The 13,936-nt window shown below is 40.7% G+C and overlaps 1 protein-coding gene across 1 annotated transcript in view; it reads left to right on the forward strand.

Moving 5' to 3' along the window:
* Positions 1-13,688, forward strand: part of LOC133643116 (importin-9) — a 41,275-nt gene extending 27,587 nt beyond the window's left edge. Inside the window, exons 19-24 of the mRNA XM_062037529.1 lie at positions 444-610; positions 708-841; positions 2,927-3,046; positions 3,119-3,229; positions 5,441-5,517; positions 7,700-13,688. Coding sequence (XP_061893513.1) covers positions 444-610; positions 708-841; positions 2,927-3,046; positions 3,119-3,229; positions 5,441-5,517; positions 7,700-7,810 — 720 coding nt within the window. The 3' untranslated portion in view covers positions 7,811-13,688. The remainder of the gene's footprint in view (positions 1-443; positions 611-707; positions 842-2,926; positions 3,047-3,118; positions 3,230-5,440; positions 5,518-7,699) is intronic.
* Positions 13,689-13,936: the final 248 nt, after the last annotated feature.

The following is a 13,936-nucleotide window of genomic DNA, read 5'->3' on the forward strand; positions in this document are numbered from 1 at the left end:
TGCTTTTATTGAGTGTTATTTAACATGTTCAGTATTTTCACATTAACATGTTCATGTAACTGAACTGTCAATTAGTTTGTATGCTAAACACCATTTTTGTGCACTCTGTATGAATTTGTCCTGTTTTTTTATGTTGTATTAGCTTGACTATGTTGTTATTCCTGCCACTACCTTAATATACTTCAGAATTTGAAATAAATAATTAATCCTGACTTGTTTTATTTATGCTATGAGACATGGTATTATTTGAAATACACAACTTTTTAAATTTTAGCAGACATATTAGGTATGTTTGCACAAAGTATCGGGATCGGTAAAATCAGTGGTATTGCACGTCACTAGTTAGTATGGTTTGACTTCAGGCTGAATCAGGAAAGTTCAAGATAGATCTTTGATCTTGAAGCCAAGTTTCAACTCATTGGTCTTTCACTCCTTCTCTGCAGTCTTTGATTATGGTGTTTGCCCACCTGGTTCACTCCCAGCTGGATCCACTTTTGGACTTCCTTTGTAGCCTACCTGGCCCGACAGGCAAACCTGCATTGGAGTTCGTAATGACTGAGTGGATGAGCAGGCAACACCTCTTCTACGGACAATACGAGGGTAAAGTCAGGTCAGGACAGATTTTACACCACTGATTTAAACCATTAAAATATATATATATATATATATATTACATGGTTACATCATGTTGCTGGTTTTCCCTTTAGCACCGTGGCTTTATGTAAATTGCTGCAGTACAGCCTCAATACGGACGACAAACGTCTCCAGGACATAATGGTGAAGGGGGAAGAGATCTTCAGCTCGGGGGAGGGCATCCGCACGCGCTCCAAGTCTGCCAAAAGTAAGGCACTAATCACACACTGATGTCCTACTATGGCTGGGTATATCATTTACAAAAGCAAACAGTTGCCTGGGCCTCGAATCTGTGATCTTTGGCTGCCGACAAGCTCCTGCTAGTGTTTTTTATTATCAACTTAATGACTCCCATTCAAAATTTTCTGAGTAATTAGGTTAGATTTTATGAAAATTTTTGGTTTCACGACTCAGCTGTTGGTGTGAATGTCATAGGTGTGACACTGGCCGTACTGTTGTTGACAATGGACTCATTAGCGGTTGAACAATTTACTCCTTTTCGCATTACAACATTGGTCAGACCCTCCAGGATTTTATGATGTTGCGATTGCGCAAATTCCCGCGAATTAAACCAATACTTGCAAATGATATGCAGCCTCACAACTTTTTTCAATCCCCACATTATCCTTTTGGCCAGTCGTCATTTTCACCAGTCAAATTTGAAAACAGAGGTAAAATACACATTAAAAAAGCAAATACAAATTATCTTGAACAATTTGTTAGATAAAAAGCAGTGAAAAAGTTGAAAACAGTTAAAGTTAAACAGTTTAAAGTCTCATGCTGGGTTAAAAGCCAGTGAATAAAAATAGGTTTTAAGAAGGGTCTTAAAAGTAGCCAAAGAAGGGGCCTGTCTCACATGGAGAGGGAGATCATTCCAGAGTTTGGTACCCGCAACAGAAAAGGCTCTGACCCCTCTAAGCTTGCACTTTGATTTGGGTACCTCCAGGAGCAGCTGATCAGCTGACCTGAGGGACCGGGTGGGGGCATAGAGGCGGAGCAGCTAGATACAGATATATACATGCTACAATAGATAGAAATACAAAGTTTTTTTTTTTTTGTCCTGTCCAGTTTCTCAGGCAAATCATATAGTAGATGTAGATGCCCATATCGGCTGTTCAGATTTACTTTACAAAAGACAAGTGTAGGATACTTCTCTTGTTGCTTTATTTGTATTTGATTTTATTAAATGTATTTATATTATCATTTGGTGCAGCCGGGCCGGAGCAGGAGGGGATAGAAAGGGAAAAAAAGGAAGACAGAGGGGGGAATTGTGGGGACAAGAGGGGGATTAGACAGAGACAAAAACAACAACAACAACAATAGAGCAACATCAGCAAATACGACATGTACAAATATGATGGTAAAAGTAATAGCAAATAAGCAGTTAGCAAAAATAAAAAATAATACAGAAATGACAATGAGCATTATTACACTAAAAATGGAGCAATACGAATACCAATAGAAATAGCGCTATTGATAATGAACAACACCAATACTTTACCTTTATTATTAACAATACAGTTGTTCAAATGCAACAATACATATACGTAATGATAACTTGAGATACGAAAGAATGCAGAAAAATGGAGGGGAAGAAAGAGAAGCAACCTACATTAACCTTGTAGATTGTTATAGTAACAATAGGTTAAGCTTGTCAGTGTGCCATGTGTTATACCCAGTTTACCCTAGGACAACAACATTAATATATGTTTGATGAAACGTGATTATGTGCATGAGTGTATGTATGCATATGTACTTGTATGTGTACAGTATGTGTATGTGTGTGAATGTATATGTACAGTATGTGTATATGTGTGTTTGTACAGTGAATGTATATGTATAGTATGTGTATACAGTATGTGTGTTTGTACAGTGAGTGTATATGTAAAGTACGTGTATATGTATGTTTGTACAGTGAATGTATATGTACAGTATGTGTATGTTTGTATAATGAATGAAATACAAAGTTAGGACATCAATTATATATTTGTCTGTGCAGTGTTTCGGTTTATCAACAAAAAATTCTGTATTCCTTATACAATGTCTGTCAGTTGTGCTCCTGTTGTACCTTTTTATTGATGTATTCTTCATTCTTTAAGTTAATTATATTACTACGTCTATCATATATCCTTCCCTTATTTATTCCTGCTCAATGTTTTATATTTTGTCATTGTCAAACTACACAGTATACAGTACATACACTGTGTAGTTGCCTTTGGAGGAAAATATTTAGATACCCCTTGTATATTGTTTTGTTTTTTTTCAAGCATCTTGCATCATGTCTCCTCTGCAGATCCTGAGCGCTGGACCAACATTCCCTTGCTGGTGAAAATCTTTAAGCTGATCATCAACGAGCTGTCTACTGTTGTGGAGGCAAACGCCAGCCGAGCGAACCCAGCCGACTGGAGCCAAGGTTTAATATCTTGAGACTTGACGTGCCTCAATGGTGGCATTTTATACACCATTTTTGTCTGTTTTTTTGCAGATTCCAGCAGCATGTGGGAGGAGGATGACGACGATGGCGAAGAGGATGATGACGAGGAAGAAGGACTAGCAGGGCAGCTGTTGTCTGATCTCATTGCATCCAACAAATATGGTACACGCTCCTAATCTGTAGAAGAGAGGTTGGCAACCTTTACTATCAAGAGCCATTTTCAGGGTTTCCGCCGGTCATTAATGGATTTTGCGAAAATGAGGCCTTACATGGCATTAAAGTAGCACTAAATAACTTATCAACCTTCATAAAATATTTTAATAACTTTTGGGATGATACAAGAACTTACAACTAGTTGAAGGACACCTCTGTCATGGTCTGAGGGGGTCTGTATCGCTTTTACTGGAACTTAACAACTTTGAGGAGGGTGGCAGGAACCCTGCCACACAAAAAACTACAAATGTGCTGACTTGCTTTCTGACGTACGTCATTCCTCCTTTCCCCATTATTTAAAAAGACGGCAGTCGATGCGAAAAGAAGAACGCCTACGTGCAATTACTGCTTTCATTGCCGAATCTCCAAAACAACCAAAGAAACGAAAAGTTTTGTCTGATGAGACAAAAAAAGGACAATCAAGGATTAACATTGTCCCAGCTTTCACTCGCTGGCGTGAGCTCAAAAATGAGGAGGGATTTTCTGTTCCTGCTAAACTCGTAACTTTCAATGCTCAAATCAAAATGATAATGCTAATGTTAGCTATCGGAAATTTGCATGGTAGCAATAAATAGCCACTAGCTTGATAGTTCGCAGTTCCATACTACTTCCTTTGAAAAAACTCTCCCGCCGGTCTTTCTCTGCTTTGGACATGCATCCGCCCCGATACATTCTTGGTAGTAGCGTCATATTTGTAGCGCAATCCAAGATCATTTCTTGATAGTGTCTGCTATTCAACATCATCATAGCCGATAGAGACGTATTATTTGTAATCTGGGCCAATATTAAAGCGGACATCATGTCAGTTGGACGCTATATGCTCTATTCCTCATGGGAAATGTGGTCTTCTTCTGACAAAACACTACCGCTTTGGTCCACTGGCGCCGCCAAAATCAACCAAAAATTTAAGTTATTAAGTGGGGCTTTAAATATGATGTCATACAATTCTAGACCTGAGCCAATAAACTTGATAACTTCATCAATAAATTGCAATGTCCGTGTGTGTTTCTTTTCTTCGTCTCTAGAGGTCTGAGCGCGTTTATTTGACCGTAGAATTAAATGAACAGAGTGAAGCCTCTTTTCAGTCATCCACAATCTTTGTTTCGGTATAAGCAGGCGGGACAGTTATAACTCAGAAAGTTAGGGCGTGAGCAAAAAATGTTACAATTAATTTCCAACTATTCAAGATTATCATTTTTATGTGCATGAGTGTATGTATGCATATGTACTTGTATAATAATAATAATAATAATAATACCTGGGATTTATATAGCGCTTTTCTAAGTACCCAAAGTCGCTTTACATGTTAAAAACCCATCATTTATTCACACCTGGTGGTGGTAAGCTACTTTCGTAGCCACAGCTGCCCTGGGGTAGACTGACGGAAGCGTGGCTGCCAATTTGCGCCTACGGCCCCTCCGACCACCACCTATCATTCATTCAACATTCATTCACCGGTGTGAGTGGCACCGGGGGCAAGGGTGAAGTGTCCTGCCCAAGGACACAACGGCATGGTAAGAGGCGGGGAGCGAACCTGCAACCCTCAGGTTTCTGACACGGGTGCTCTACCCACTACGCCATGCCACCCCTACATGTGTACAGTATGTGTATGTGTGTGTTTGTACAGTGAATGTATATGTACAGTATGTGTGTATGTGTGTTTGTACAGTGAATGTATATGTACAGTATGTGTATATGTGTGTATGTTGTCTATAGAGGCAATTGTATGATTTTGACTATATATTCTAATGATCTGCAATAGCACATGGGCATTACATTTGTTCTACGTTGCTTTAAAAAGGCATTACAACAAATTCATTTAGATTTGCTGATACCTGCAGAAACCCTGATTTTGCCCTCCCTCCTCCCCCCTCACAAAACACAGCGCAGCTAATAAACTTTTATACTTTTAATCTTTTCTTTTTTAAATGCATTTTTGGATGTAATACTGTATTCAATGTTTGCTTTCTGTAGGCATCAATTCAATGCAATGCACTCAACCAATCACCTTTCAGAACTAAGCCTGTACACATTTATGTCCTCAGATGTTTTCCTCTAGCTCTGCTGCTCAAGTTTACCACCCATAAACCAGAACTTACAGCCATTGTTCAACAAAGGATCCTAAACTTTCACCGTTGTTTTTTTTGTTTTTTTTACTAGATGAAGACTATTACGATGATGATGACGATGATGATCCCGATGCCTTAAATGACCCCTTGGATCAAATTGACCTGCAGGTACGCAGCTGCACATTTAAATTGAAAACAGGGATTGGAAGGTGGAATTGCTAAGGAACGGTTTTGTTAGTCAATATTTGAGTATGTAGAATGTGATCAAACAAACCGTGTGCATATAATTGAGGTGAAACTAGTTTATAGTCTAATCGGCTTCGAAGACTTAGAACGTAAAGCAGAGTTTAGTTTAGGACCATTTAAAAAAACAAAAAAACACGTAGTCCTTTAGTTGAAAGTATTACTGCATACGTATATATGTGTGCATACATACACATACCGGTGTATGTATATACATGTACAGTCATGGCACCACTGCATTTCTGTCAGATAATGCACCACTTCTCCCAGAAAATTGTTGAAATTACAAATGCTTTGATATTCACATGTTTATTTCTTTTGTTTGCATTGGAACAACACAAAAAAAAAAGCCAAATGTGATATTATTTTACACAGAACTCCAAAAATGGCACCCACAACTCATTTGGTAGCACACCCTTTGGAAAAAATAACTGAAATCACTTGCTTCCTGTAACCATCAATGAGTTTTTTACACCTTGCTACTGGAATTTGGGACCACTCTTGATTTGCAAACTGCTTCAGGTCTCTCAGATTTGAAGTGTGCCTTCTCCCAATTCCTGTTTATTTTAATTTATCTATAGTATTGTTTTGTTTCTGCCATATTACTTTGTTTATAATGCTTGTGTTGCTTTCATATCAATCAATCAATCAATGTTTATTTATATAGCCCTAAATGACAAGTGTCTCAAAGGGCTGCACAAGCCACAACGACATCCGCGGTACAGAGCCCCCCCCCCCCCCCCCTCTAGGGGAGACCGGATGCAATGGACGTCGAGTGGGTCTGACATAATGTGAAAGTTCAGTCCATAGTGGATTTAACATAATAGTGAGAGTCCAGTCCATAGTGGGGCAAGCAGGAGATATGCACATTCAACTTTCTACTCGAGGTACATATATTCATTTTTGATTGTATTGTCTGTGTTTTGATTTTTTTAAATAAAACTTTGTTAAAGGATTTCAATATAAGTAGTTTTAGAAAATTTTTAGCACATTTAAAATTACCGCGATAATAGACGTGATCATTTTGGTCACAGTAACCGTGATAAGAAATGTTCATACCGTGACATCCCTAGTATGTGTATTTGTGTATGTACATATATATATAAATATATATGTATGTATATATACATACATATGTTGTCATGTGACTTTTCAGCACCAAACTAAATCATGTGATCTACAGGTGAAACTCTGCTTAAGTTCATTCAAGTCAGCAATTCAACTTCAAATGTGAAACTAATATGTTAACAAACTGTTCAGATGCATGAACTATCTTGAGTTGCATGTTATATTAGTTTCACGCATACTTGCCAACCCTCACAAATTTTCCGGGAGACTCCCGAATTTCAGTGCCTCTCCCGAAAATCTCCCGGGACAACCATTCTCCCGAATTTCTCCCGATTTCCAGCCCGACTTTTCCTCCATATAAACAGCGTGCCGGCCCAGTCACGTTATAACATCTACGGCTTTTGGAGCTTAGTGCGCAACTGCACACACAACAAGAAGGAGACTATTATATATGTCTCCGTTATCCATAGGTTTATCTATAACCCATAAAGTAGGCAGGCACGGTGCTATTTCTCAGCGTGTTTATTCCAGCCGGCACGTTAATACACTGACACACAACATCAGGATTCCCATCATGCATTGCTTCAAAACTACGGCAAGTAGTAATGTCCAAACAAAGATAGTGACAGAATAGAACGAGGATGGACAATTCAACCTTAAACTCACTCCTTTCCGGCAAATTAAATTTCACCTATGCTCCTTCAAAGGCTGTGCTACTGCACTTTCAAATACAACAATGAGTAGAGTGTTATGTGTGTGTATATGTGTAAATAAATGAACACTGAAATTCAAGTATTTCTTTTATATATATGTATATATATATATACATATATATAAAAGAGAAATACTTGCATTTCAGTGAATTCTAGCTATAAATACTATATATATAAAACTCCTCCCCGCCCAATCTCCCGAATTCGGAGGTCTCAAGGTTGGCAAGTATGATTTCACGTTGTAAATCTAATAGCTTGAATAAACAAACCTTTGCACCATATTAAACATTGCTGATTTTCACCTGTATTGTTTGGTCTACTCTCAGGCGTACCTGACAGACTTCCTGACTCAGTTCGCCCAGCAGCCGTGCTACAGCATGTTCTCAGGCCACCTCAACAACAACGAGAGACAAACGCTGCAGTCCATCGGCCTCTAGCCCCCCTCCCTTGTACTGCTGCTGCTACGGCGATGTCGCCGTCGCCTCATCAGAATCAATTTAGCGCAAAGGAAGGAGAAACCTGAGCAGAGGAAGGGGGTGGCGCGCACTTTCCCATAATGCCCTGCTTCTCCATGCTCGTTAAAGGAGATGATGGACTCGTCTGAAGAGGCCACAGCTTGTGGTCCTGTCTTTTTAAACCAATCTCGGACTGAACAGGACGATCAAACGGAGGTCAAGGCTTCACGGTGGGCCAGGCGATCCGTGACATATGGACTGTTTTGCCATGTCTTCTTTAAAAACATGAGTTATTGTGTTTGTGTGTGAACGCCATTGTTGGAAGTCACTTCCAACTGACACGGAGGAAGAAAAATTCCTCTTTGGAGACGGTGGCCTTAAGCTCCACAAGCTCTTTCTTATCAACATGCAACAAAATGCTCTTAGAGTCCACTTGTGTACATTTTCAGGGGGAAGGGGGGTTGTCACTGTCGCCATAGTGATTTCTTGACCTTGTCTGTTTCCCATACCAGCTGAGAAGTGGGAATTACAACATTTCTAAATAAAAGTCAACAGGAAAGATTGCGGTTATCACTAATAGCTGGTAGGAGTAATCACATTGATTGCAAGACCATTCTACCATTGTCATTGTGCTCATGTGGATCCAAGTGTTTGTCAAGTCCCCACTATTACCTGGGTGGGTTGTTGACCTCCATGCATATGGTGCGTTTACTGACACATAGTTGGAACTGTTGCTCAATGTAAGAACGTGTTTGTTTTGTTTTTTTTAGTCACTATACAAGTTTTTTCATGTGTGTATAGAGCTGTGTATTAATTCTCCGTAAGCCATGACTTTTCGGCTCGGCTTCAAAGCAGCAACACAGCAACAGTATACCACCACTGCCAACCAAGTTGCATGTCAGCTGCTGCTCAATGGAAAATCCAAAACCAAACAGCCAAGACCAAAGGTAGACCGACTTCAGTACTCCCAAACCACCGGACTGACTGAGCCGTTCTCCCCTGAAGAGCTCAATACCAGCATCAATGCCATCGGCCGGGACAACATTTTCACTGAAGAGATCAAACACTTTGGACCTCTGACACGGAAATTGATCCTTGACTTGATGAACAACTGCATGCTGACAAGAACCATCCCAAAGATCTAGAGAAAAAAACAGAATCATAGCTCTTCTCTAAACGGGTTAAAATCCATCCCATGCAAAAGTTTCCGCCCAATCTCCCTGCTGTGTCACCCATATAAACTCTTTGAGCGCCTGATCCTCAACAGGCTGGCCCCAGTTGCTGAACCTGCCATCATTCCCCAACAAGCTGGATTCCGACCTGGCAAATCCACAACAAGCCAAATTCTGAATCTCACCCAACATATTGAGGATGGGTTTCACAATGGACTGGTAACAGGTGCCGTCTTCGTCGATCTGTCTGCCGCGTACGACACTGTGAACCACCGCTTCCTCCTAAAAAAAGATCCTGGAGATGACAAAAGATCTGGCACTCACAGACATCGTTGGAGCCCTCTTGAAAGACCGGCGCTTCTATGTTACTTCAAACAACAAGCAAAGTCGCTGGCGACGATAGAAGAAAGTCCTTGAGGTAGGCCGTTCCTCTGTCGTCACCAGTGTGCTGGCTCCACTACTGTACAACATCTATACCAACGACCTGCCAATGGACCAGAACACTGAACGATTCATCGACGCTCAAGAGAGTACGTTTAAAGCGGTAGAAGCAAGCCTCACCTCAGCCATAGATGAGGTGAGGTGAGGGAAACCATCGACACGCAAACCCTGCGAAGACCCAAGTCTGCTCGCCCGTTCCATCTCAGGAACGGGGATGCGAACCGACCTCTTAAGATGTAAATGGTCTGGAACACCACTTGAGAACTGTACCAACCCTGTCTACCTTGGCGTAACCCTTGACCGCACCCTCTCCTTCAAGGAACACATCAAAAACACCAAACTGAAAGTCAGCTCCCGAAATAACATCTTACAGAAACTGACAAATTCCAAATGGCAGCACACACACTAAGATGTACTGCTTTGGCTCTGTGATATTCCTCGGCGGAGTATGCATGTCCTGTCTGGGAGAGATCAACCCATGCCAAGAAACTAGACCCAGCGCTGAACAACACCTGCCGCTTGATCACTGGTTGCTTGAAGCCTACCAACTTGAACAACCTACATCTCCTCGCTGGCATTGCCCCTGCAGACGAGAGACGGGAAGTTGCCCAGCCGAGTAGAGTTCACAAAAGCTACCAGTGATGAACGCCACCTCCTCCATGGACGTGAACCCTCAGCCCAACGTCTGAAGTCAAGGAGAAGCTTCCTCAGCAATGTCCAGCCCCTAACAACATCTCGGAAAACAAACCAGACTCCAGCTATAGACACACAGACTAGAGAAAGACCCCCCTCCTATTGACATGGGAATCCCCCCTTCTGAAGACTTGCCCCCTGGGTCGGAAACACCATGGGTCCAGTGGAAGACACTAAACCGCCTGAGAACAGGAACAGGGCGATCAAAAGCTGCTATGGCCAGATGGGGCTACAGAACTGGCCCCAACCACCTGCGAATGCGGAGAAGAGGACCATACGATGCAGTTGTCTGTCCTCTGCTACCCAACCAGTGCAGCTTAAAAGATCTCGCAAAGTTCAACGACAATACAAAAGACTGTGTAAAGAAATGGGAAACTGTCATATAACCACATGCTTCAAAGACACGAAAAGAAGAAGAAGAAGCCATGACCTTTGTTAGGTTCAAACCCTGTTGACATCTATTAAACAAGACAAAAGGCAAGGAATCAAACAGAGACAGAATTCAATTTGGACTCAATTGAGGAGAGACATGGCCACTGTACTCTCTGTACAGTCCTGCACCACGCTCTGACGAAGAAGGTTTTCGTCTTCTCTTTTATTTAGATGTTCAATGTTTACGCAACAACACATTTCTCAACAGGAATGGGTAGTATGTAAACAGTCCTTGTTTTCGGTCACATTGAAGACAAAAGAAGAAGATCCCTTGGGCTTGGGCTTGTCCTGGATTCAGCTTAATCAGGTTTTCGAGGACAATGGATGACCCCTCCCGTCTGTTTCTATCGTACACAGCGGAATCTTCCAAGCGTTTGGCTTGGTGCAACAGAGACAGCTTCTTGTCTGTTCATTGAGAACTCAGAACGGAAAGTTTTTTTGATAATTTAAATACAATTTTTCTGACACCTTTAATCCACGGTCCTAGAAGGCGCAGAATAATGACGCAGCCACACGGACAGTTTTAAATCTGCGTTAAAAGTGCAGACTTCACACTACATAACAGTCTTTAAATGGTGTAAATCCGGCCTGTAAAACAGACTAAAATCAATATTCGCCATGTTTGTGTTAAGTTGTCACATGATTTCTCATTTTTTGTGTGTGTGTGTGAATATACTGTGTATATATATACACATACACACACTATATTGTCAAAAATATTTGGCCACCTGCCTTGACTCACATATGAACTTGAAGTGCCATCCCATTCCTAACCCATAGGGTTCAATATGATGTCGGTCCACCTTTTGCAGCTATTACAGCTTCAACTCTTCTGGGAAGGCTGTCCACAAGGTTGCGGAGTGTGTTCTATAGGAATTTTCCACCATTCTTCCAAAAGCGCATTGGTGAGGTCACACACTGATGTTGGTCGAGAAGGCCTGGCTCTCAGTCTCCGTTCTAATTCATCCCAAAGGTGTTCTCTCGGGTTCAGGTCAGGACTCTGTGCAGGCCAGTCAAGTTCATCCACACCAGACTCTGTCATCCATGTCTTTATGGACCTTGCTTTGTGCACCGGTGCAGAGTCATGTTGGAAGAGGAAGGGGTCCGCTCCAAACTGTTCCCACAAGGTTGGGAGAATGGAATTGTCCAAAATGTTTTGATATCCTGTAGCATTCAAAGTTCCTTTCACTGCAACTAAGGGGCCAAGCCCAACTCCTGAAAAACAACCCCACACCATAATTCCTGCTCCACCAAATTTCACACTCGGCACAATGCAGTCCGAAATGTAGCGTTCTCCTGGCAACCTCCAAACCCAGACTGGTCCATCAGATTGCCAGATGGAAAAGTGTGATTCATCACTCCAGAGAACGCATCTCCACTGCTCTAGAGTCCAGGGGCTATGTCCACTGCATCCGACGCTTTGCATTGGACTTGGTGATGTATGGCTTAGAAGCAACTGCACGGCCATGGAAACCCTGCGTACTGTACGTGGGCTAAGTGGAAGGTCACATGAAGTTTGGAGCTCTGTAGCAACTGACTGTGCAGAAAGTCTTTGCGGTGTGCGCTTCAGCATCCGCTGACCCCTCTCTGTCAGTTTACGTGGTCTACCACTTGGTGGCTGAGTTGCTGTTGTTCCCAAACTCTTCCATTGACTTTGGAATATTTAGGAGCGAGGAAATTTCATGACTGGATTTGTTGCACAGGTGGCATCCTATGACAGTTCCACGCTGGAAATCACTGAGAGCGGCCCATTCTTTCACAAATGTTTGTAGAAACAGTCTCCATGCTTAAGTGCTTGATTTTATACACCTGTGGCCGGGCCAAGTGATTAGGACACCTGATTCTGATCATTTGGATGGGTGGCCAAATACTTTTGGCAGTATAGTGTATGGGTATGTGCATGCATCCATTACTCTATGTATGTGTGTGTATGGCCATGGATCTGTGGAAGGTAAGCCAACACTGCCATCAAGGGGACAACTATGGCGGTTAATTTGTGTCTGTATTACGAAAGCGTTTGCTGTACACTGAATTTATGTAACTAAATTGTTTACATTTAAATTTTTTTACATCAAATTATGCTGACCATTGCATTGAATAAAAATACGTGTTTAAAAATTCAGTGCGGAAATCGTTAGCACGTCATTGGCTGGTTCTTAGACAGGATCCGATGTTTCAGTCTTAATTTACCGGAAGTGGGTCTTGAGTTTTAAAGCAACGAATATTTTTGCAATATTTTGTGGATTTGCCAGTGGTCAAATCCACAGATTTGTTTACTTTTTACGTAATTTTTTTTTTTTTAAATATTTAAATTCATAGGCAAATTCATTCATTATTTACTGTTACAAGCGGCCCTCTATGAAAACAAGTTCGACATCCCTGGTCTAGTGGGACAGGCCAAAGTTAAAACGCAGTCCTTTATAAATTATTTAATGTTTCTCTCCGGCCCGGTAGCAAATGCTTGACGAACCGGTACCGGTCCCCGGACCGGTGGTTGGGGACCACTGTTTTAAACAACTCCAAAATGTTTTCTTTAAAAACACTTCTTTAAGAATACAGATATGTTAGCTTCCACCTGTTTGCCTTTTAGCAATAACCGTGCAAAGTGAAGGGTTCCATATTATAAAATATATAGACTGAAACGACAACAAAAAACGAAGTAATATCTACAAATACATCGATTAAATAAACGGAGGGGGGGTTGTGGTATGGATGGGATATAAACAAAAGTATTTTGACATTTAGGGCAGACAATAGATATATGATTTGTTTGAATATGATGTAATCGATAGGAATGTCTGATGCTGGATGTCAATAAAATAAAATAAAAATAGTAACACAAACAGAACCAATACTATTAACTACTGTATAATTATATGTGAATAATATTTAATGAAATTATAAATATACACATCAACAGTAGTTATGTTGTTGATCTAAATATAAAACTTGTGCATGGTTGCAAATTATTCAACCATCATTGTTTATTTTGTATTCATTTGCTCATTGTATAAACTTACTATACAGTAGTATACATTAAACCACCAAAACAAGAACAATTTTTAAAAAAATAATAATAATAATTATATATATAGACCATTTTAAATAAGTCCCAAATGTATCACAGTAGTGAACGGTGTAGCCATTTTTGTCTTTTCTTTTTAAATTTTTTTTTTTTCATATTTTTTAGTATTATTACTCTTATCTGTATTTGCTTTTGTTTTCTTTCCTTGATGTTGAAAATGCCTTGACTTTTGTGTAAATTATAAATGTATGTTTGTTGTTCAATAAAAACAAAACAAAACTTTGAATTCCGACATTTGTGGAGAGCACGTGAAGGCATCGCCATCCTCGCCCGGGGTTGAACGGC

The sequence above is a fragment of the Entelurus aequoreus genome, linkage group LG26, assembly GCF_033978785.1.
Source record: "Entelurus aequoreus isolate RoL-2023_Sb linkage group LG26, RoL_Eaeq_v1.1, whole genome shotgun sequence".
NCBI classification, from domain to species: domain Eukaryota; kingdom Metazoa; phylum Chordata; class Actinopteri; order Syngnathiformes; family Syngnathidae; genus Entelurus; species Entelurus aequoreus.